This window comes from Eumetopias jubatus, unplaced genomic scaffold, assembly GCF_037043125.1.
Source record: "Eumetopias jubatus isolate StellerSeaLion01/CBP00866 unplaced genomic scaffold, mEumJub1_p1.0 scaffold_2, whole genome shotgun sequence".
NCBI classification, from domain to species: Eukaryota; Metazoa; Chordata; class Mammalia; order Carnivora; family Otariidae; genus Eumetopias; species Eumetopias jubatus.
In genome coordinates, this window is record NW_028274808.1 from 84,092,691 (window position 1) to 84,118,234 (window position 25,544).

Sequence of the window (25,544 nt, forward strand, 5' to 3'; positions counted from 1 at the left end):
AAGTGGATGCAGTTTTAAGCAGCTCAGTTTGTGGCAATATGTTACACAGCAGTGGCAAACTGATGCAATCATTTAATAATCTAATACTGGGAGTCAGGCTTGGCAAATGGCTTTCTCTCATGTGTGCCTCTGCAGTCCGCCAAGGGCTGGACTCCTTGCAAGGAGAGAGAGACATTGGAGAGAACATACACTATCCACTTTTGAAAAGTCCAGGTTATTTGCAGCAAACATCACTTACGTATATATTTTATTGGTGAGGACTCGTTACATGGCTATCTGTCAAAACAAGGCATCCTAGGAATATAGTCCTGTTTGAGCAGTGTCCTCCCCCCAAATTAATATTGTGGAAGGGGGCTCAACATTTCTGTCCCAGTCAGGTTTCCATGTGTTTGAATATGAAGGCAGTTTGGTGTCTCATTCCAAGTGGAACAAGTAACAAATAAGTGTGATGAAAGTATATATTCTAATTTGAGATACAGAGAGAATTAAAGTAGCATTTTTATTAGGAAAAAAGGATGCGCTTCAATGACACATTCATCATCGGAGGCCCCATCACATGTGACAGTGGTCTAAGAAGAAGATCTGGGTCCTCTCCCTGCCCGGAGAGTGTGCCACACTGTTGCAACACCATCCCCTCTGCCTTCCAGCCGAGCCCTTCCGAGGAAAAGTTGCTCCTTCTTCACCGAACAGTGAGGAGATGCACTTGCACAAGGGCCGGGCATGGACACCCTGGTGCGCAGAGTCATGGCAGCGTGGCCTTCCCCTTCTCTGGATCTGGATACTCAACGCTGCCTGGCCTTCTTCTCACCTATGAAGAGTACAGCAGCCCCTACCATCCTCCTACGCTCCGGGCAGCAGTACCCATGCTCTTTGTAACAAGGCTGGCTAGTGTAAGGAGTGTTTCTCCCTGGATTAGAGCATTGGAGTGCTATATTCATCCATTGCAGGGGTAGCTTCTTGCTTGGGAATGATTAAAGTTTATGAACTAGTCTATAGGGATTTTATGAAAGATTGAGTATCAGTCACTATATGCTACCTGGTATTTTTTTTTTCCTTTCTTCAAGGTAAATTTAGTATCTAGACATTTGAGCTTATGAAAAAAGAAATGAATTGGTTTTATAAGAAACTTAAGAAATATTCAAGACGGAATATATAATCTACATGATCACTTCTATTAAGTGATCTTTCTTTATTTGGTATCATAAAAGTCTAGACAAGAGGAAGTTATAAGAACTGTAAATGTGTAGTCAGGCAGACATTCTTATGTTCGAGGACGGACAGGGGGTGGTGTGTAATGAAGAAAACCAGGGAGAAGGATTGCTAATAAGACCAAAAAAGGGAAAAAGAATTCCAAAGGAAGGCCAGTAAGTCTCAGGAGGCATGACATTGCCCATGAACTGGAATATTCCAAATGTTACAGTGACAGCCATTGCTTCATCCCTTCCTCAACAAGAGGCCTCCTCTAAATCTGTCCAGGGTTTGGTTTGGTTTTGTTTTGTTTTCGGCGACCTGTTCCTCCAGTCTTCCTACCCCGTCTCTATCCACTCTTTTTCCTCTGTCTCCCCCCTCCTCCTTTCTCCTTTCTTTTTCTCCCTTCCCCCCTCATTTCCTCTCTTTCTTCTTCCCTTTTCTCTCACTCTCTCCTTTCTCCTCCTAACAGACCTCTCAGTGTCAGGTACTGTTTCAAGTGCTGGAAAGAGGTACTACAACAACCTATGAGGTCTGTTAGTAACCCTATGCTAAAGAGAACCAACATAAAGACAAAAGGCAGCTGGCATAAAGTGGTTAAATAATTCTCCCACTATGACTTGGGGCAGAGTTGGGAAGCTTCAGGGGGCTCTGATAATGTCACTCCTCTACTCAAATGTCTTACGTGATTTCCTATTGCCTATGAATTGCATAAAGCCCCAATTCTATAACATGATAGGTAGCAAATGGCCCCAACTTTTCTCCCCAAACATATTTAACTCTTGCCATTTCTCCGAAGGCCCCCCTGTTATGGTATTATCAGAATACTCACTCTTTCCTAAACACAAATGGTCTTTTACAACTCCATGACACATGCCCATTATACAGTACCCTGTTTGCTTTGTCATGATCTTTCTTGCCTAAAACTCCTACTCATCCTTCAAAACCCAGACTACTTCTGTGAAGCCTCTCCTGACATCACGGTCTAAATTATTCCTTACTCTGAATGCCCACAGAAAAGTGCTCACATTTCTGTAATAGCTTGTATTACATGTACTGGATTTATTAATATATTTGCCCCACCCACTAGTCTCTGAAGTCCCAAAGAGAAGGAATGGGACCTTATTTACTGGCAAACCCAGTGTTTGCCACCTAGTATGTGTTCACTGTAATCAGGGATATATATTATGCAGGAAAAAGCACCATCAATGTGTAACCTATATACCACACATCTGTAGCATTGGCCATAAGTATAAAAGTTTTAGACCTATACATATAGACTGTCTTAAATGTTTCATATGAAAATCTGACTTTATTTTTTTTTAAAGATTTTATTTATTTATTTGAGAGCGAGAACATGAGAGGAGGAGGGCCAGAGGGAGAAGCAGACTCCCCGCCGAGCAGGGAGCCCGATGTCGGACTTGATCCCGGGACTCCAGGATCATGACCTGAGCCGAAGGCAGTCGCTTAACCAACTGAGCCACCCAGGCACCCTGAAAATCTGACTTTATAAAATTTAAAATTGGTTTATAAAAGTTTTGTTTTTCAATTCCTCTAAATCAGGAGCTCTGCTAGTGTTTTAAGCATGCCTTGATTTAGGTATTTTTAAAAAAAAGTATTTTTAAAAATACTTGTATCATGTAAAGGGCAGTTCATTCTTTATCTCTCTCTTCTTCATACATGTACACACATCAGAAATGGCAAACCAGTCTATGAATATCTTTCAATTTTTTCATAGTATACGACTTTGGGTTAAGAATCTTTTTTCCCCTTCTGTACCAGTTTATTTTTTTTATAAGGAATAAGTGTTCTACTGATAAAATCAATATCCATTTAAAGACCATATTGTAGTAATTGTCTATATTATTCTACCTTATTTAACATTATATCCATCATTATGTTACACATTATATCATATCACTGTATATGTTTATACATAAAGTGTATGTGTATATACGTACCCTTTACGCTGTCCTATATATATGTCGACCTCCACCAGTGTCTGACTTCTTTCACTTTATTTCTAAATTCAAGCATATCCTTTGGATAGTGTTATTTGGATGGTAAATATTTTCTTAAAATGATGCATAAACATATATATGTGTGTGTGAATGGATTGTATGTGTATGAATATATATTCACTATATACATAGTCCATTCTAATATATATTAGATACACATTTTCATATATACAAAATATGTATACTATATACATATATGTACACATGTGTATATATATGTACACTTTATATATTATGTATGTATATATACAACTTACATATGTAATTGTGTGTGTGTGTGTGTGTGTGTGTGTGTATACAGTAGTCCCCCCTAGTCCATGGGGATACTTCCTAAACCCCCGGTAGATGCCTGAAACCACAGATAATACCAAACCCTACATATACTGTATTTTTTCCTATACATACATACCTATAATAAAGTTTAATTTATAAATTAGGTGCAATAAGAGTTTAACAATAACTAATAATAAAATAGAATAATTATAACAATATACCATAATAAAATCTATGTGCGTGTCTCTGAAAATATCTTATTGTATTATACTCACCCTTCTTATGATGATGTGAGATGATAAAATGTCTATGTGCTGAGATGAAGTGAGGGGAATGACACAGGCATTGTGATGGAGCATTACATTGGCACTGACCTTCTGATGATACATCATAAGGAGGATCCTCTGCTTCCAGAGGAGGGTGGTTGACTGTAGGTAATATTGAAACCATGAAATGTGAAGCTGTGGATAAGGGCGAGAACTAGTCCCCCCCCCCCCATTTCTCTCTGGTTTCTGTTTCAAAATCACACAGAAAATGTTTATTTTTCTTTGTAGGTTCGAACCCACTATCCTACCTGAACATAAGGAGATACACACACACACACACACACAGAGTATATAGTCTGTGTGTGTGTGAGAGAGAGAGAGATGGATCATATATATGCACACACTATATGGTCCATTACAGTCCCCTGTTAATACATAGATTCCTCATCCTTTGAGGCCAGCTAATGATTTTCAGATAATGAGACTGAATGGTACATCTGAACATTCTAGACCAAAGAACATTAATGCAGCTACTACACTGCAAATGCTCTTAGCCAGTGAGCACTCTGTCATGAAATCCTGAATTGAGTGTGTTCTGCAAATTGTGTTGTTTACTCTGTTGGGATCTCTACTGTTATTTATTTTGTGCTCTGGTGAACAATTTTGAGTCATAATGACTGACAAATTGTGCAAGTGATAGTGCTGGATCTGTCATAAAGACACAAAGAAAGAGCATTAAGCTGGAAGTTAAAATGCACTGCTTTACCCATGGCTGGAGGCTTTTTCCAAGGAAATGGAAACCGTGTTAAAGATTAGTAGGCCCTTAGGAGCTAGTTCGTCTTTTGACGTTATGAGCAGTATTGTAAGTATCCCTTCAACCTGGGAGAATTGACCAGGTACGGTCAGGTATGTCAGGACTTTTAAAGGATTTCAAGAGAATTATGATTGGCAGTGTTGCACCTCCAAAGGGATTTTGTGAAAATAACCCCCTAAAATATTGATCGATCATGTGTTTCTGGGGTTCCTCTCTCCCATCCATCCCCCATTTCCTCTGCTCTCCAGTTAAACAGAGTATGCTTGTCTATTGCCCTGTATTCATTTAACTTGTTTATCTAATCCTTACTTCAAATTAAGCTATACTAGATTTAGGTTTTATGTGTTTCTTGCTTTTATTAGCTTTTTCTTAAGTGAGAAAGATCGTCATGATTTCTTTTCATTTGAAACATTTTTTTCTTAAATAGAGAAACATCGACTCAGCTGTACATTAGAATCAATATCTGGGGGCAGGAGAGAGCACCAGGAGTTTGAAAGGTCCCCAGGTAGCTCTAATGCACAGCCAGGATTAAGGATCACTGCTCAGTAGAAGATATATGTCTACTTACCATCTAAGGAGTTGGTATTTCACTTGGAACACTTTCAAACATGAAAAGCTTCCCCAGATGACTGATTATCTTATATTATTTCCCTCTCCCCGAGTTAAGAATTAGTTTTCAAATGAATTTAGATAATGGTATCTGACAATTTGGCCCAGAACTCTCAGGTGGGAGGGATAGCCTATAAAGACTGTGGGTTTTGGTGCTCATTTGGAGAATAAATATTTATTGAGCTTGCATGGAATGACTTTCCTCTATATCAACTCTCTTCTTCCCCTTGAATATTGAACGAGGGCTGCTTTTTGAGGAGATTAAAGATGATTCACCTTAAACCCAGATATCTCTGTATTTGACAAGGGGTGATGGGGTGAGGACCTGGCACTTCTGTCTGCTTAGGAAAAGCAGGAAGCCTAGTGACGATAAAAGCGCAGCTTTGCGGTGCTGCAGCAGGTGGTACACACAGGTACCTTCAGTAATCATTAACCCCAGAGTCTGAATTGATGCCCGATGACGGAAAATGACACCCAGCACCTGTGTGAAGCTTCTGCACTGGTTTCTATTTCAAAATCACACAGAGAATGTTTGTTTTTCTCTATAGGTTCGAACCAGTGTCCTCCCTGAACATAAGGATCCCCTGCCAGAGGTTGGGGTAAGTGTTTCTTATGTTTCCAAAAGGCACATGTATCACTTCTAAGTTAATCATTTGGATTTTCCCTGGCCTTCTGTTGTCTGATAGCTGACACAGGAAACTGAGTGAAATTAACAGGGGTTGACTATGCAAGGGGGCACTGTCACATATTTGGCAAATTATTTGGAATTCACTCCTTGTCTCGTGAAAATCATCCTCAAATGAATTCATATTTAGTTTCGCTGGCTAGAGACGAGTCTAGAAAACTGCCCTGCAGGTAGCCGAGAACCAGTCGGAGCCAACGTTACTGGACCAACGGAAGGCTAGGGAAATTGCCGAGGTGAGCTCTACCACTTCAGGAAGGAGGCAGAGAACTAACTGGCCGTGGGACTGTGCTGTTTCCTGCTTCCTGCCGCTTCAACACTGTAATGCGGGTCCAAACAGAAGCTGCCGCCAAAGTGCAGTCCAGTGCTGCAAAATCCTACAAAGGTTTTCCTGTTGCATCTGAACAGCACATCCACCGCTTTTAGAAATTGGAAGAGCAGGAAGAGAATGATGTGCTTTTTGCTTAGGGAAGCTGGGAGTAGGTGGTGGCCAACTCCCGAGGGAGAGCCCAGCAGGCTGAGTCCCTGGGATCTGTGCAGAGAGGTTGAAAAAGCCTAGAAATAAGTTGGGTCTAAAGAGGCCATGGGACTGAGCCAACTGAAAGGCCTATTGGAAATTCCCAGCAATCCTATAGGCAGTTGACAGCCTTCTTCCGAAAGTTGATGTGTGGAGCAGTGTCCTATGTACCGATCATTTCATCACTGGCAACAGCCACCACCTGAACCTGCCAACGGAGCTCTCAAATATATGCACCAAAGCATGAGTTGAATTGACTGAGAAGAATAATATCAGCCGTCTCTGCATTTGATTGTGAAGGAGAAGGAATAGGGCATTTTGTGTTCTCGCATGCCTATCAGGAGCTTCTGTTTTTTTCCTGGGGATAGGTTGAGTCTCTGACTCAAGTGAATTTTCACACTTTTCTTTTCTGCCTGTCCCTTCAAACTTCTTGTACATTTAGCTTAGTTTCTCCAAAGGGACCAGCAAGTTCTTTCCAGCCTCAGGTCCTTCACCGCTGCAGGTCACAGGAACCTCTCCCTGCCCAGCACTCCTCCTGCCGACCTCCCTCCCCCTGCTCAGGGCTCGGGGCCCAGGGCTCTGAGCACCCCAGATGTGTTCCTTCAAATTGGAACCTCCACTACAAGCTGTCATCACACCCTTCCTACTTCCTTTTGAAATTTGTAACTATTAACTTAATGCATTACTTTATAAGGAATTTTATTTAATTTTTGAGGTTCAAGAAACATGAGCTGGTTCAATTTTTTTCCTCCTCCAACTGCTCATCCCCACAGCTGCTCAGTGTTAAATCCCCCTTGCTTGAAGCTTTAATGACATCTTGGCCTAACTACGTACATTTCCGTTTTTTCTCTCATTCAAGTTCTTAAAATACATCTTATTCATTTTAAAACTTGAGTTTCTTCCCTGTTTTTAAATTGTTTTCTTCCCCCCTCTCCTCCCATCATCTCCCACTGTAGGGTAGACATCCATGTACCTCTAGCTTCGTGTAGTAGCAGGGGGCACAGAGTCCAATTCTCACACAGGTCCTGCCTCTCACTGCTCAATATGGTGGCAGGGAGAAAGGGATAAGGAGAGGTTCCTTCTGTTCCTGCCCACGGTGAGGGTGTGGTTCCCTTCCTGCTGGTTTTGCTATTGCTCAGGCCAACTCTGCCTGTCAGCACAGGGCAGATACTGAAATGCTGTATCTTTTACGAGCACGGCTGTAGGTATTTCTGGGCACCTTATGGGCTCCTTCCTATGGCATATTTCCCCACCATGGGGAATCTGTCCTGGCTCGACGTTCTCCACTGCCCGGGCTCACCCTGCACTCTCTTGCTGCTGAGACCTACTTTTCCAGCATGTAATGCGTGTTCGGCCACTCTCGGGGCTGCGTGGCGCAGATGAAAGGCACGGGTATTTGCCATGCCACACAGAAGAGGTGCAGGCTGCCCTGCCACTGTTTCCTCTCTCGGCTCAGCCATCTCTCTGCTGACACTTTCTACAAGCCCTGCCAGCATCAGGGGCTAGACCATCAGTGATTTTCAAAGGAGAGACAATCTCTAGTCCCCAATGTAATGGAACTAAAGATGCTTTGGACACCCCCAAGCTTGATAATCGATGTTTTGGGACCAGACTCCTCTGACTTTGAGGTGTCTTCCTGAATGTGATATGACGAAAAGATTGGCCTCATTTCCTAAACAGTGCATCTCCCGAAATGCTCACCTTCCCTCTCTTCTAACACCACCTTTATATCAACTGGGTGTGTCATGGTTACTAATAGCCCAGTTTCTCTAAATTGGCTTCTTTTTTTAAAGCTGTATTTATTTATTTGAAAGAGAGAAAAAGAGAGAAGAGAAGGTGCATGTGGGTGCATGAGTGGGGGGAGGGGCGGAGGGAGAGGATCTCAAGCAGACTCTGGGAGCTGAGCACAGAGCCCAACACAGGGCTCCATCTCATGACCCTGAGATCATGACCTGAGCCAAAACCAAGAGTCAGATGCCTAACTGACTGAGCCACCCAAGTGCCCCATGAATTAATTTTTAAAAGTCAAAGTAGTACCCATGGTAACGTAGTCCATACTGGTTTTTTTTTTTAGCTTTAATATTGAACACAGATTGTGTTTAATGCAATTTTGTATTTAAACATTTTATATTACAGTCAATTGAAAACAGCTTAAAAGTAATTACTGAAAAAATGCTGATACCCTTAATGATAGGACAGTTTGAAACATTTAAACATATCGCTTTCTCAACTCTTTTCCAGTTGGGACTGATTAAGAGATTCCCCAGGAGTCAAAGGTCTGTAAACTATAGCCTGTGGGTCCAATTCACCAACTGTGTGTTCTGAATACATTCATTTATGCACTGTCTACGGCTGTTTTCCCACTGTCGTAGCAGAGACATCATGACCTGAGCTGAAATCAAGAGTCAGACGCTCAACTGAGTCAGCCAACCAGGCGCCCCTAAATTGGCTTCTTTTTAAGCATTGTGAGAAGGTTGCTAGCTCTAAGCACTAGAGGTTCTCTAACTAATACTATGGTGCATTTGGTATATTGTCTTTGACAAAGACTCAGCTATAATTCCTGGGTCAAAAGAAAATTCTCAATTGACATTCTGTGATATAGCTGTTATATTAGTTAGGAATGCATTTAGAAGCAAGTAGCCTGGCAAACAATGGCTTAAAAGTAACAGACTCATTTTTCTCATGTTAGAAAAAGTTTTGGGGTAATTGCCCAAGGCTGTAGCTACTCAAAAATGACTTCGAGCAACCAGGTTCTATCCACCTTCCTGCTCCTCCTTTGTTAGAGTATTGTCTGGTCTAACCATTGAACCTTCAGAAATCACAGTCCAGGTGGGAAGAAGACTGAAGGACAAAAGGCACCTGATCTTGTTCCTTCAATTCTGGGAAACGGTAACTTTTGGGGAAATTTCAATTGGTATACTGCTATGTACTTATCACTAAGAAGACAGGAGTCCCCAAGCAGAAGAGAATCTGGGTCAGTTCCCATTGGAACAAAGTCAAGGTGCTATTAGTAATGAAAAGTGAGCAAAATAGGTATTAGATATTGGTAATGTCTGCACACTCTTCCTACATGTTAAACTCCGTGACAGCAAAGAGCCTATTTATTTTGTTCACTCTAACAGCCCTAGCTTTGTGCCTGGAAACTAGTAAATTGTGATATATGTATTGAATGAATTAGAAAGCATACCATGATTTTGGTTTGCCAACCATCTTAAATTTTTTAGAACCACCAGAATGAAAGGGGGAGGCATCTAAAAACAATTGCAATAGTATATAAATTTTAATAATATGTAAAAATCTAGTACACTTTATGACACAATCAGAAGTCAATAAAATGGCAATTATATTATAGACCTAAATCTCAAGCATAGTAAGAATAAGCCTAAATAAGAACAAATCCAAGTCCACATGCCTTGGCATTCTAATACCCTCAGAGTACACAATATTCTAGATAGAGAAGAATTGCCACATCTTAAGCACCTATCATGTACCCCTGGTTAATATGTATCTCATCACTTAATCCTCAAAATATTTCTTTGGACACTACACAAGGGGTCTGAGAGTTTTATTTTATTTATTTATTTATTTATTTATTTATTTATTTATTTATTTTTAAAGATTTTATTTATTTATTTGAGAGAGAGCACATGAGAGGGGGTAGGGTCAGAGGGAGAAGCAGACTCCCTGCTGAGCAGGGAGCCCGATGCGGGACTCGATCCTGGGACTCCAATATCATGACCTGCGCCGAAGGCAGTCGCTTAACCAACTGAGCCACCCAGGCACCCAAGGGGTCTGAGAGTTTTAGCCCTTGGCCAAGACTTGGCTCTGCCATTACAACCTGCTAAGGACTCTGGCTCTTGACTACACTGATTTTAAAAATGAGCTGAAACTTTTTATTATAAATAGTTCAAATATGTTCTATACATTTCTTTGCATTCTTAAGCAGCATCTATTGGATGCACCCAAACCTTTTGTTGATGTCTTAGTGAAGCAGATACCAATCTGTGCTGAGACCTTTTGAGGTATATTCATAGTAAATATGTAACTTTTAAATATATGGCTTTACCCTAAAATGCTTTGTAATGTTTTCTTTGGACTGTTTGTCCACTTTTAATAGATTTCCTCCCAAGTCTTTTTTTTTTTTTCTTATTTTTTTTTTCACTGTGAGTAGTTCATGTGTCTTATTTCCCTTCCTATTTGATGGGAAACCATGTAACCATATCTGTTAGGGTTGAGAGGGAAGAAAAAGTACACAGGCTATGAAAAAGAGGCCTGTCCTGTAAGTTACATGTAGGAGATGTTGTGTATCAGCCTCATGCTATCAACTTCAGCTCTTCCAAGGCCTTTCAAACTTGTACCACAGTTCCTGTATATAGTTTTATAAGAGTAGGTAAAGTATTATTGATATATTCATTTAACCTCTAAACCAGCACTTTTCCATGGAAATATGTGTGCCACAAATGTGTGCCACATATGTAATTTTAAATTTTCTAGCAGTCAATGCTTTTAAAAAATTAAAAAGACACAGGCAAGATGAATTTTAATATTTTGTTGAAGCCAATATATACAAAATGTAATCATTTCAAAATGTAATCAGTACAAGAAATTATTAACACTCTATTTCACACTCTTTTTTTCATACCATGTGTTTAAATGTGATGTGTATTTTATACTTACAGCATATCTCAATTCAGAGTAGCCACAAGCCCAGTGCTTGAACTAGTGGCTACCCATTGGATCGTACAGCTCTAGACAGTACTTGGAAAAGCTTGGGAGGCTCTTAGAAATTGTTGTATAAAGGAACCCTGTGCTTTGATTAAAGGCTTTGCGAGATGAACATAGGTGATGGAGGTTTGGCCAACTCACGGCAAGGTGTACAGGGCTGTACATCTTTTGGCTCCTTATATAGTACAGCTCAACCAGGGACCATTGAGGGCCTGCTGCAGAGAGGTGTGTAACCCCAGAAGCATTCTGAATACTTGTGACTTGCTCAGAGTCCCTGCAAGGGCTGGTAGGATAAACTGTTTATTTGTACACTCTATATAGAGAGCAACCAGGGATTGAGGCAAATGCTCCACTTTTTTTTCGCCCTGCTTGATATCACTCTCCAGCCAGGTGAGTGGGTGCAGGAAGCCATTGAGTGATCCTCTGCTTTGGGTGCTTGCACCAGAATGATCCTTCTGAGTGTCACACTCTCATGAGCAGGCAAAAAAGGTCAGAGCCACATGCTGCGCAGACAGAGAGCCTGGCAGAAGGAGAGGGAATGGCCACCTGTCCTGGAAATAAAGCCCAGTGTAATGGGGATAAAAGAATGCTGGACTGAAAAGCAAGAAACCTGGATTCTAACTTGGCCTCTGCATATTGACTAGTTCTGGGACCAAGTGTAAACCAGTTAACTTCTTTTAACTTCCTATTTTCCCAACAATGTACCGAGTGCTTTGCCTGGCTTACTTTGATTCTTAAAACTATGAGAAATGATAGAGTTATCACATGCAACTTTTTCCTACAGCAGTTATAACTGGGAATGGTGAAGTAACTCGTTCAAGACCACAGATTTGTAAGAGAGAAGACAGAGAAACAAGGCCTGACAATACCCATGAGTGGATAGCTAGTCTGGGGGCTGGGAGAAGTGATTTAATTACCCAGATTTCCATTTTTGGACAGAATAACATGACACTCCAGACCTCTGATCTCCAACTCCAGGGAGACTAATTTTTTGGTTTGTCTTTCACATTTTTCCACTGATATTAGAGCTCCCAGTTTAAAGATGAGAATTTTAAGATGAGACTTTTAGAAATAGCCCTGAAGAAGAGATGGAAAAGCTCGTTCCTTGAGTTACATTTGAAATATAAAAATTTTTAAAGATGTCTCTCAAATCCCATGGTTATGATTACAGTGATAGCAAAGATAAAATAGCTTTATATTAAGTTATTCTTTTCCATTAGCATTAGCGTGCTATTTTCCCTCCATGGGGACTTAGGTTCCAGCAACAGAGAAGACTGTTTTCCTCGAATTCATTCTTTTACAGGAGTCCAGTCAACATCCATGTATATGAGTGATGTGTTTTATTTATGTTGAGGGGAAGCAAATACAAAAACACCTGCCAGAAAGTAAATATCGAGGCAATTCCATTGTTAGTGTTGCAGCGTGGGACAATTATACATATTTTTATACATACAATTATATATATTTGTAGAATAAAGAAGACAATCTTTATACCTAAATAACACCTCCTCGGGTTTGACATGTTTTCATAACGCAGTGCTGTAAGGTCATTATCTAAATTGGTTTTTCACAAGTCGTATGATTTCTGTAAAATCTCTTACTATCCTTTGAGATGAAGCCTGTGGCTGCCAGTTATGATAGAAAAAGTTCGACTCCTGGGCGTTGTCCTTGGCCCGCTGCAAGCAGGTACAGTGAGGCAGTAGGCATACCATGCAGCCCCTCTTTTCTGGGCCCTGGGCTTGCCTCAGGGATGGACAAGCCAGAGTCCTGCTTCCATGGCAGCTCCTGATCTGGTGGACAGAGGAGACGTTCAGTGACTGTGGTCACAACTCTACAGGCAGCTGTGTCTCATGGGGTGTGTGTAGCTCATGTCTGAAAATAGCCACTCCACCTGTCTCTCATTCCACTCTGGGGCATTTGTCACTTTTATTGATGAAAAGACCTCAGTAACATTCATGACATGTGCGGTTTGTTTTATTAATTCCCAAACCATCCATACCTTCAAAATCTCAAAAGGCAGAGAGAAAATCATCTGAAATTTTGGGGCGTCATGAAATCTCTCATTGGTTAAGAGTTTTCTCTGAATGAGGATAAAGAATGAGGAGTAGGAATTTAAAAACTCTGATAATCAGGGAAAGAGGAAGTGAGATAGACATCTGTTTAACTACAAAATCCTGCAATGAAATTCGCTACAACGATACACAATCCGCACACTAAAATTGTTTTGATTTCCCACGTTTCAGCAAATTACAGTACTTTGTAAATACCTGCGGAAAGAACATTCTAATATCTATATCTAATAGAATGACTAACCTGAAAGCTAGGTTTTATGCCAGTCGTTCATTCATTTATTGTCAGCAAATATTTATCACATGCCTACTGTGCACTAAGCAGTACAAGTTTGTGAGAAAACAAAATAAACTCCTTGTGGAGCTTCAAATCTCAGTTATTTCCAAGGGAGTTACAAAATAAGCAAATATATATATATATTTATTCATATATATATATGTGTTATGTCATATGGTGGTAAGTGCCAATAGAGAAAATTACAACAGGATAAGAAATAGAGATTAGCAGAGTATATAGATGGGGCGGCATGCTCATAAGGATGTTCTAGTAGCTATCTCTGATGAGGTGACATTAATGCTTTTGTTCAGCAACATCTCTCCCAGGCTCTTCTCTGCCCTTTGCTGAAAAGTTACCCTAAATTCCTTCATGCTTTGTCCATATAGCACTTGGTCTTCCTTTTCTGCCTTGACTCATTCTCATTTCATCACTCATTGACATATCAGAGCTTTCGCCACAAATAGTATTTTCACCTGACGTCCTTCTCCTGATAATTTAGTCTCATGTTCTGGCTTTAGGTGATTTGGTGTCTCTAAGCCAGCTCTGTGAGTTTCAAGTTAGTTCATTGGGTTTATCCTTGCCAATGTGTAGGCATCTCCAACTTTAGAACTGAGTTGTATTTCCAATGTTTGCCCTCAAGTTTTTTTGAAACAATTCTAAATTGAAAAGGAGGAGAAAAATATGGACCTGAAGCTTGTCTTTCTTATGCCTTATGCTTAACAATCGCTAAGTGTGGTTGCAGCCTTTTGTGTATGAAATAACTGCACACTTTTCGCTGAAAAGACCCAATTGTCCTCAGACCCCTGAAGTCCAGGCTCTCATTCTAGTGCAGCCCTGCAACAGACCCATGAAAAGAGAATGCTCTGGAAGACATAGTGTTGACTTCTTGTAGAGTGTTACAGTGTGTTAGGCAGCAATGGCCTAGATGATATGGGTTTGATATTTTCATGTTTACTTCTTGACCTTGAGGGGAGAACGAGAAATACTCTTTATGGTATACCATAATATTTTGACTTTTAAATCAGAAGCAGCCTGGAATGTTAAAAAGAGATGAAAGATTTGTATCCTGGAAAAGAAAAACCAATTTAGAGTTTTATTCTTTAGCTTATGAGTCAAAGAGTGTAGAAAGGAGATATTCATAGATAGTCAACAGCCAGTATGATAGGTTTAAAAAGCAATTTTAGAAAATGTAACAGAATAAGTACCTTTCTGTTTTGTGTATTGGAATGAAATTGTCCCATGCTAGTATAGAAATAACAAAGGAAACAAATGCTTTTAAACATTGCTGTGATGGGGGAGAAATACAGCATTTCTATTTATAACTTGTACAGAGTCCCACATAAAAATAGCTCCAACTAACAGATTTGCTCATATCTGGAATACAAAGTTGTTGCTGCCAGTGACTTGAGGAATTCTAATAAGAACGACGGCAGCATTGGTAAATATTGAAAGTTTATCATCTTTTCTTCTATCCCAGTTTTCATAGGGGAAGAAAATTAGTTCGCTGAAAAGTCCTGGCTTCCGTATTAGACATTTTGTTATTTTCCAGGCTACTGGTCTCTTTGTTTTTAATGAAAAGGTTACATTTGCACCCCTGGACCTCACCCCACAAGAAGGCTCTATTATTATATCTCTGTCAGTGATAATTTTATCTCTGCATGTGAAATATTTGTCAGGCTCATGGAGTCAACATTTCATTCTTCTAATTTTGTATGATTTGTGCGACAGCAAAAATATTAAGGACTTCTGAAGTTAACGAAAACCATTCTTTCTTATTTTCAGCGAAGCTTCCTGGGCTATGCCAGTTTTAAAGTGGGGGAGCTACTGAAGTCAAAGGAGCAGCTGCTAGTCCTGAGCCTGAGGTGGGTCTTTGTCTGCAGAAATGCTTTAAAGTGAATAGCCGATGATACTCACTGAAGGATGGTGGGGCTTGAAAGTCCCAGTTCTTGCAGATGTTTAGATGTCAGCTGTCAAATGGCTCACGTTCTCCATAGCAGCAAGTTATAGCGAAACAGCAATTATTCAAGTTCACATTGAAGTTCATGTTTCACATTGTCAGAGGTTATCATTCCGTATGGGAAAAATAATAACATGATCGTTAAACTGATGAAATTCTTTGATAGTAAGAATAGAAATGATGAGCACGTTATTAAATAATTTTTCTGTTACTTATTAAAATAACTTTTTAAGTCAAGTAAGCTTCTAGGTTTGAACTATGTTTGTTAGTGGCAATGTTGCAAATTTATGATAATAGAGGGTAAGTTGATTATTCTCTTTTTTTAAGTTTATTTTGTTGCTATCCTATGAAATATAAAACATAAGTTAAAACAGACTCATATTGAAACAGGCAGTAGATCAGAGATAATTTTGAGTATGAGTACAATTTGTTTTGATATAGACCAGACAACAATCTTTAGGAAGTTACATAGTATTTTAAGGCTAAGAAGAGTGTTAAATAGAATAAACTTTTTTTAAAAAACTTCATTGTACATTCTAAACAATAGTATGCTGTTTTCTAACTGTATAATAACTCCTGTAATTATGTACACATAATATATTCCTTGCAATATTTGCATAGTATAAACAAATGTAAAGATTGTATAGGACACTACTTGGAAATCTCAAGAAGTTCTTCTTTTGATGAAACATAAAGACCACTCCCAGGGAAGAGACAGTGTCTTAAGTGCTTGCCCTCTGCCTTGCCCCGGCAAGGACCCACTTGTAACCAATTTATTTCAGTAAAGATGCTGTGGCTTATGCTGGAATCTATACTATGGGCTGTCTCCTTTTCTGATTTTTCCTGATCCTTACAGTTTTGCATTTTGACTTAGGGGAGTATAAAGTAATTTAAAGTAGCTCATATTCATACAGAAAAATAAGTGTTGATGGGTTCTAATGAGGCCATTATCTTCACTCTCTGTTGTGTCTCTTAAATATCTGTTATTTTGTTGTTGTTGTTGTTAAATTTTATTTGGGGAGACATTTTAAAATCTTCACAGTTTTGTGGTGGTGTTCCCAATAAAATTTTGCTGTGGTGATATTCAGCTTAAAGTTTGTGTGGATCAGTTGAAAAGTCTAGCTAGCAATGTCACGGATACTCTAGAAAATATGTGTTAGTGCTCTAGCGCAGTGGTGAGACCTGACCAGAGTACCCCTGGATTCATGATATGTGATGTCAAGCATTAAGTTAATTTAGGACCACTAGCAGGCCACCTGTTTTCTAGATAAGATGCATAGCACTTCATTCCTCCTCTTGCTGACTTGCATTGATTCTATCATAACTGCCATTAACATCATCACAACACTGCACCTTTAGACACTACCTTTGAAACAGAAATCAGGGGACCGTGAATTCTTAGTGGAATGAAGATTAGTAAACACATAGAATATCTCAGTGATATTATTAGATATTAGATATTAGATATCATAGATATCTAAGTGATTAGTAAACACTCAGAATATCAGGAACAAAAGGGTCAAGTTTAGAGTACTACCACTGTAAGCAAAACAGGAATATAATCAATACATATTTCCACTTTTGATCTTAATACCTCTGCCTAATACTCATTTGATTTTGATTGTATAAAAGGAAAACAAGTTTAACAACAAAGAATTTAGTTTTCTAGAGAAAATAATTTGTTGTTGTTGTTTTTAAAGATTTTATTTATTTATTTGACAGAGAGAGACACAGTGAGAGAGGGAACACAAGCAGGGGGAGCGGCAGGCAGAGGGAGAGGGAGAAGCAGTCTTCCCGCTGAGCAGGGAGCCCGGTGTGGGGCTTGATCCCAGGACCCCGGGATCATGACCTGAGCCGAAGGCAGACGCTTAACCGACTGAGCCACCCAGGCACCCCTAGAGAAAATAATTTTTTAAAAACTAATTTTGAAATGGCTAGATTATTATTCTTTTCCTCCCTTTTCATGCTTTGCCAAATGTGTGAATTTCTCTCCCCATGAACTAGACACATTATAGACTTATGATAGCCTTTTGATTTCTGACACTTCATGTTTTTTACTTCAGATGTAATTCATCTTCTTTCCCCTGGCTTGTGAGTCTCTGAGGTACTGTGCTGGAAGAACATTAGGTTGGGGATAAGAGCATTTTTTTTTTTGGTTGTTTTGTTTTGTTTTAATATCACTTTGCACTGACAATATTTGCATTTTGTTCCTTTTAGATTCCAGTCATTATTTTTTAAAAGGTTTATTTATTTATTTCAGAGACAGAGAGAGAGAGAGCATAGGGGTGGACAGAGGGAGAGGGAGGGAGGGAATCTCAAGTAGACTCCCCACTGAGCACGGAGCCCCACGCAGCTCAGTCTCATGATCCTGAGATCATGACCTGAGCCAAAATCAAGAGTCAGATGCTTAACCGACTGAGTCACCCAGGCGCCCCATCCAGTCATTTTTAAAGCAATGGAATTCTCAGATTTCTGTGAAACAAATTCACAGAAATAGGGTACATTTCTACAAACATTCTCTGATGGGAAACTTCCCAAAAATCTATGTAGTTTTGTATTCACCGTCCCTTTGAGTTGTTTCTTATCAGATAATTCCAATTCCAAAACTCTCAAACTAACTCCACAGAGCACCATAGTTTAATGTGGCTACTGTGTCATTTGTGTTTGAACTGGAAATTTTTAACAGAATTTGGAATTGAATTCTTTTTTCCCACAGAAAATTTAAAGGGGCAAGAAGTGTGCATCTTATTTATAGATTTAGACTAAAATTTCATGAAATATCAGATAGTCCATTTTTTAAGTTATTGAATAAATTTTATTTGCATGTTTTAGAGAAAAATACCCCCAAAACACAAAGTGGTGCCTACTCATATAACTCGTCTTGCTTTAAATATGTAGTTACTAAATTACTGTCTGAGTGTTCTAGCATCCCGACTGGACTTGATATCTTTATTTAGTACTAACCCTCTTACTTTTGTATTATATTTAGTTTGTTTTGCTAGTCTACATTTGGTTGTTCCTGTCTCCTCTGGCTTCTTTTAGATCTGCATTGTATTTTCTGTTCTTGTTCTCTAATTCATTGCCACATCTTCCTGGCTTTCATACTACAGTGTAAACAAGCTAAGGTCCTTGTATAGAGGATTACAAATGTAGGTGTGAAAGACAGTGGATAATCTTATACTAACAGTAATAATAAGAAGAAGAAGAAGAAAGAGAAGAAGAAGAAGATTCTACGTGCTTTATGCTTGGATAAGTATATTAGAGATATTGCCTCATCAACCCTTATCAAATGAGTCTATGGTGCTATTCTTTTGGCCACTTTATAAATTAAGAAAGTGAGATACAAAAAGCAGTTAAGTGATTTGCACAAAGTTACAGTGCTCATAAATGGGAAAGCCAAGGTACAGAGCCACACATTTCTGACTGCAGAGCCTGTGCTCTTAGTGACCCGCTTCTTGTCTCCTTTGACAAAGGAGAAAACTGAGAACTTGTTAAAATGTATCACACATCATGTGACTTAGGTTATGGAGGAGCAAAGCAAGGACTCAGGTGCAGAACCACCTGTTCACGGTTTCTCCCACTTCGGTTTCACTGCAGTGCCTTGTGTCACAGTGAGTGAAGACAGAACGAGTGTCAACATGCCATGAAGAACTCAGACAGATTAGCCATGATGGCAGAAAGTGGGAGCCAGCCTGCCTGGTTAAGGGAGAGACTGAGGGAAACCTGTGGAATCTATTCTCACCCCAGAAGCTTGGCATCCTCAGGCCCCAAACCTGGGTTGCTGTTCAAGCACCTGACAGTCATTTGCCCTGCTAACCTTATCTGAATGTCTTAGGACCATGGAAGCAGAAATTTGGAACACCATAATCCTGTTTCATGATTTAATAAAAGAATGGAGAGATTAGTTCTGTCTCTCGGAATGGTGCTAGCAGTTGGGAAAAATGACGTTGCTCTTAAAGTATTCCAACAACCACAAAGGCAGAAATAAAGGGGGAAGGGTAAAACTTCTTTTTTAAGAAATCCTTCTCAGAATTGAGACAGATGGATGTGTTTTGACCTTGTCTCTGTTTCATATGAGTTTCATTGCATATCTCCTCAAAGTTTAGGCTACATTCAGTGCTCATTCATTCAGCAAGCACTTATGAAGAACTTTTCATATGTTAACTGCAGTGATAGTTAATATTTTGCAGTTGATGTTACTAATAACACTATTAATGAAAAAAGTCTCATTATTTATTGAGCATCTGCTAGCATGCAAAGGAAGTATTAAGTGCTCTTCATGCATGATCTTCAATCTATGCAGCATTATCATTTCTGTGTTACAGCAACTTGGCTATGATCCTGCAGCCGCTAATTGTACAAGTAAGATTAGAATCCAATTTGGTCTGACTCCAGAGCTTGTTCTGTTTTATTTCCCTGCCTCATAGGAAGCTAATGATCTAATAGAATCTTTGTTTTCTTCTCTATTTTATATTCTGTCCTTTGGAGAGTTTCAGGGGCCTCACTTCTTTTTTCTTAACGCTTTATCTTAAAATTCAATTTCATATGCCCATTACATAGTAGAGGTTCAATAATTACTTGTTGGAATTTTGATTCATGATGATGACTTTCTTATATTTGTATGGATGCTTAAATGTAAACCAAGTACCAGTGCTTTCTGAATGGCATCCGCCTAAATTAGTGCATGTAATGCAGCCAAAGCATTAGAGTCTATCTGAGACAAGTAACTTTTAGAGTAACAGTGAGGGATAGATTGTAATATGCTTGAAAAGTTGAAAACCTTATTCAAGTTTTACTTGAATAAGGCCGCTTTACCTTGTCACAGAAACTTTGAATAGAGCACTTAACGAGTGTTCTATTATTTCTTCTGTAATCTTTTGCATGTAATCCCTCCAAGTTAAACAAACATTTATATAATTTTATCAGAATGGATGTGACAAAATATTCTTCAATTTATTCATAAAAGAAAATTTGTTTTCATTTATTACTCTGCCACATTTACAGTAATGCTGTCATGTAACATAAAACATTAGACTCTCATGATCCTAAAAAGACATATGGTGTTATGTTTTATAATATCCAGATGTGTGGGAGAGGCTATGAAATAAATGAATAGACGCCTACTGTTTGTTTTTAAATTTTCCCTGTTTTAAGTAACATTTATATGTGTACATATTTATGCATATATAAATTGTCATAGATTATGTAGATGGGTATGTGTTTGTGCATCTATATTATTTTAGGGTTATTTTGCTTTTTCACAAACCATGAATACTTTTTTTTCCACTGTTGTCAAATATATATGCTTAGAGAAGGTAAGGTCGAAATTATGAAGTCTTTAGATTTTTAGTTTTTGGTGTTTTGCTCAATTTAGCCTTCTTAAACACACAAACGCACAGATGCACATTTCAATGTTGTTTCTAAAAGTAAGAAAACAATAAAAAAAAACCCACATATTTTTAACTTTGTTAAAAATTAAAAGTTAACTAAGTTAACTTTTAACTTAATCTCCCAAAGGCATGTTCTTAGCTTGAGAGCTGGAAGTAATGATAAGGAGAGGTTCCTTGGGCTATGACATACAGTTTTCTACATAAGCATACTCAGAGTGATAAAAAGATGAAATTGTCATGAACGTCTCACAGGTTGGGAGCCTACGCATGTTCGTTAGCCCCCAGGGCAATGGATCAGAATGAATCTGATGAAATGCATGAATACAATACATATGAACCTCCACAGTCCTTGTGATAAACAGTGGCCATAAATTGACAGAAGAGTTTTAAAGGATAAATTTCTTTTTCATTTCAAATGGAATTAAATTTTCATAGAGTTTGCATTTCCTGTCACTGCTCTTTTCCTCTATGCAAATAATAGTTATGCAAGTCTTCTTAATTTAAGCACCAGATTATAGTCTTTAAACTTATATGTATGATGAATACTTATTTAATGACATCTTTTCTTATCAATGTTTATTTGAACTTCAGAAGGATTTAAAAAAATTACAGCCAAACATTTTAATAGTCACGTGTATTTTGAATATATTTTGTTCTCTTTTAAAAGTCTTCCAGTTAGCTTTTTTAGGTATCAGAAAGTAGGATTACAGCAGAAAGTTCTGATGGTTCCACAACGCTAATTCTTATGTATGTCTAAAACATTTTTTTAAAGATTTTATTTATTTATTTGACAGAGAGAGAGAGACAGCAAGACAGGGAACACAAGCAGGGGGAGTGGGAGAGGGAGAAGCAGACTCCCTGTCGAGCAGGGAGCCCGATGGGGGGCTCGATCCAGGACCCTGGGATCATGACCTGAGCCGAAGGCAGATGCTTAACAACTGAGCCACCCAGGCGCCCCTGTCTGAAACATTTTCTATATTAAATAAGGACAATAGACCTTGGCAGCTGGGAAAACAAAAAAATAAAAACAAAAAAACCCTCTTTGGGAGGAAATAGCATATCTGTGGTTATTATAAAACAGAATAGCAGTATACTTTATTGAATGCACCAGTGGAAAAGTCAGAAGATGAAGATGGCATGTAAAAGCTACTTCATTGATGCTTTTGCATAGAATTTACTAAAAATGTACATTATAAACCCTGAGAGCAATGCATAAGAACTCTGCATTTTTTTCTTTGGGGGTGAGCAAGCAGGAAAACATGCAAGTCAGTAGCAAATGCACACTCATGACTGATCCAGATGCACATGTAAAGGGAGAGCCTTGCATCTACGGAGTGTTTCCTTCACTGTTTTTGGCATGACCCAAGTGAAGATAACAGAAAATGCCTCAGATTCTGACAGACTCTGACCTTGTAAACGTGCAGGAAGAGGTAACTGACACTATTTGAGCTTTATGATGGATCAAGTATGTCACATGTCTCATCTTATCCAATCTTCTAATAACATTGCCTGAAAGGTGATACATTCCTGCTGTACTAAGAGGTCAACTGAGGAACACGGTTTGACTTCCTTTAGGTCACGCAGCTGGGACGGGATGGAAACTGGAGACCAAAAGAGAAGTGTCCTTGGTATCAAGGATTTCCTAGAGAATATATATTTTGTTTAGAATCTTAAAATTAAATAATTTTTGAGAACAGAAGTGATCTGGGCTCTTCAGCTTCTCTTTAGACCCCTTTAGTGACAGGGAGTACAAACATCTTTCCCATTTCCAGACAGGTAAGTGTCAGAAAAGTATTCCTTTCTTATCTCAAATTTGATGTCCTGGCCTTGGCCCCCACTCTCCTTCATGGAGTTTAGGAGAACAAGCTTCATGCCTTTTCACTATGATCACATTTGAAAGCAGCTCTTGTCCAACTTTAAATTGTCTCTCCTTTTTTTTCTGAGGAAAAAATGTGGTGTAGTAGAAAGAACAGGCTTTTATGCCAGGCTTGGGTTCAAGTCCCTGCTTTGCCACCAGCTGTGTCACCCCCGGCATATTTTCTGTTCTCTGTACCATCTGTTAATAGAAATAGTAATGACCTCCCTCCTAGGGTAATTCTGAGCAATTAATAAATGTAGTAAAGTCCTTTGCACTGCTTTGCATTAGAGAAAAGCACTCTATCAGTATTGTTTTCCTTGCTTCTTGCATTAAACTTACTAATTCCCCCAACCATAACTCAATGTTTGCTTCATTTGCTTGTTTAGTTTGTTGAAGTTCTTTTTTCATTTTTTTAAAGATTTATTAATTATTTGAGAGAGAGAGCGCGAGCGAAAGGGGGAGGGGGAGGGACAGAGGGAGAGAATCTCCAGCAGACTCTCCACTGAGCGCGGAGCCCCACACAGGGCTCGATCCTACGACCCCCAAGATCAGGACCTGAGCCAAAGCCAAGAGTCAGACACTCAACTGACTGAGCCACCCAGACACCCCTGAAGTTCTTTCTTAAAATGTAACATCCACAATTCTCTAAAATGGTCAGTGGCAAAGGTGTCAGTTTAACCGTTGATCCAAATATATTATTTTTATTATCTGAGAAATAGATACCTGAAACCTGAATTCTGGCTTTAACCCCTCTAACATCAGATATGGCTTCTTATCAGGTGGCAGATACCAGCAAGAGGCATATGGAGAGCAGTTTGTCACCAGAGTTGGCCAAAAAATTTAAAAAAATTTTTTTTTACTTAAAACGTTAACAATATAGCATTGAAATCAGGACCGAAATTCATGAATATAACACAGTGTGTCAACTGCTGTTAGAGTTTACTGATGCATTTTATTGCTGAATATATCATAAACTGTCTACAGAGGTAAATTCAAGTGACATTTCTCAGGACCAGACTGTGAGAATAAAGGGAGACATCAAACACAGAAGTGGGGACATTTGCTTCTCCTACTGATTATGTATCAATGTCCTTTGGGGACACAACTGCCTCAAATTATCAAAAGGCTCTAACATGAGCCACTTTCTCATTACTGTTAAAATTATATCAATTTAATATAAAATCAGAATATGCAAAGTGTACAAATATCATGCGATCAGAACAGTGGAGAAGTAGAAAGAGTAGGTGATTTAGAGACATATCTGAATCCATACATACCTGAATCAGGCTCTCTGGCTCTTCTCTTGCTTAGCAGGATGGTGGAGTACTCTGACGTCAGTGTGTGAGCTCCTCTGTGGAATGGGGACGACATAGTTCCCATCTCACAGGGTTGTGGTGAGGCTCACAAGACTTACTGATGTGAGATACTTACAACAGTGCCTGACACAAAGTAAGTGCTCAACAAATGTGACCTATAATTTTTATTTATTTTTTATTGATTAGCTTGCCTAGCCTCAGGTTTTGTTGTGTTTTGTTTTTGCAGATGAGGAGTAGATATATTGTACAGAGCCTATCAAACAGTATCTGATGCAAAGCAGGTGCAGATCATGCTCACCACCTATTAAAATGATCGCTATTATTATTTGGCATTTCATTCAACTAGATTGTCTTTCATTTATAATTTAAATGGCTCTGCAGTCATATATTCTGCATTTTTCTTTATGTTCCTAATCCATTTTCATGAAGCTGTAGGTATGACCATGGAAACCAATTAGCACTTTCTTAGTTTGCATTATTCAAAAGATGTCATATTCATCAGATTGCAAATTAGAGTTTTCAGTCACCGAAGGGACAGCACATACTTAGAGCACACTTTAATAGCTTCTCAGTTTGTATAGAAAAGCCTGAAATCATTCCTCTTTTAAAATGCAAATCGCATAAAGTTAATATCTGTACCCAAAGACCTACCTGCTTAAGAAGTTTGAGAGCTAATTTAGCTTTGAAGATAATTTGCAGGGATGATTAGGCCTGCAAGGAATTATATTTGACCTGAAAATTTGGTATTGGATTTGCCCATATTTACCAAAGTCACTTTCTTCATTATCACCCTACATTTCTGCTGCTCTGGACACATTTATATCAGCTTTTACCAAACTGTTTTGTTTTTTTTTGTTTTTTTTTTTGAATACCAGTATCTCTTCAGTTATTAGTATATGTTCTTTGAATGAAGGAGTTTTATGTCAAATAAGTTTGAAAATGCTATACTAAAAAATGAAAAGGGTCACTTCCCTGGAGGACTTCTCAGTGCCTTCATTAGTCCTTAAGGCCCTTTGAGGCTCTCGGAAGACAGATGTTGCCCACAGCTTTCCCAAACTAATTTGAACACAAGGAGCTTCCTTCATGGAAGGAAGCTATTAACAGTTTATCAGCTGCTGTGTTCCAAGAAACACAGCCGCATAATTTAGAAAATGCTGATTTTGAACAAGAACAACCAAGTATTTTCCAGAGAAATACGGGTATGACTGTCCATATGTATTATCCACTTTTTTCCCACCATAAGCCTGTTTTCTAACACATACATCTGTAGGCAGGCATGTGGTCTTCATCCACATGAACACTCACTCTTACACACACACTCCCCACCCCTGCACATCATGCTGCTCTATAACATGCCATTACCCACCCCTCCTTCTCCCATCCCTCACCCCCGGTCCATAAGCATTGCCAACCCTGTGGCATTTCACATTCATGCCATGAGCTGTGTAGACACCGGTTTGTGAAATTTGTACAGAACTATGGGAAAGAAGTGACAAAATACATGCTGTCTCTTTTATGTTCATCGACAGATTTATTTTCAGCTTGCATAAGCAGACATACACTTATTTTCACAATTACCTAA

The 25,544-nt window shown here is 39.0% G+C and overlaps 1 protein-coding gene across 8 annotated transcripts in view; it reads left to right on the forward strand.

The window, feature by feature from the left end:
• The window catches only part of INPP4B (inositol polyphosphate-4-phosphatase type II B), an 842,030-nt gene that overhangs the window by 524,936 nt on the left and 291,550 nt on the right, over positions 1-25,544 (forward strand). For all 8 annotated transcript variants that reach the window (XR_003608999.2, XM_028102335.2, XM_028102336.2 and 5 more), the window contains 2 exons: positions 5,720-5,770; positions 15,224-15,303. Coding sequence is in view for 7 of the 8 variants with exons in the window: in XM_028102335.2 (XP_027958136.1) it covers positions 5,720-5,770; positions 15,224-15,303 (131 nt within the window). In the remaining variant the exon portion in view is untranslated. The remainder of the gene's footprint in view (positions 1-5,719; positions 5,771-15,223; positions 15,304-25,544) is intronic.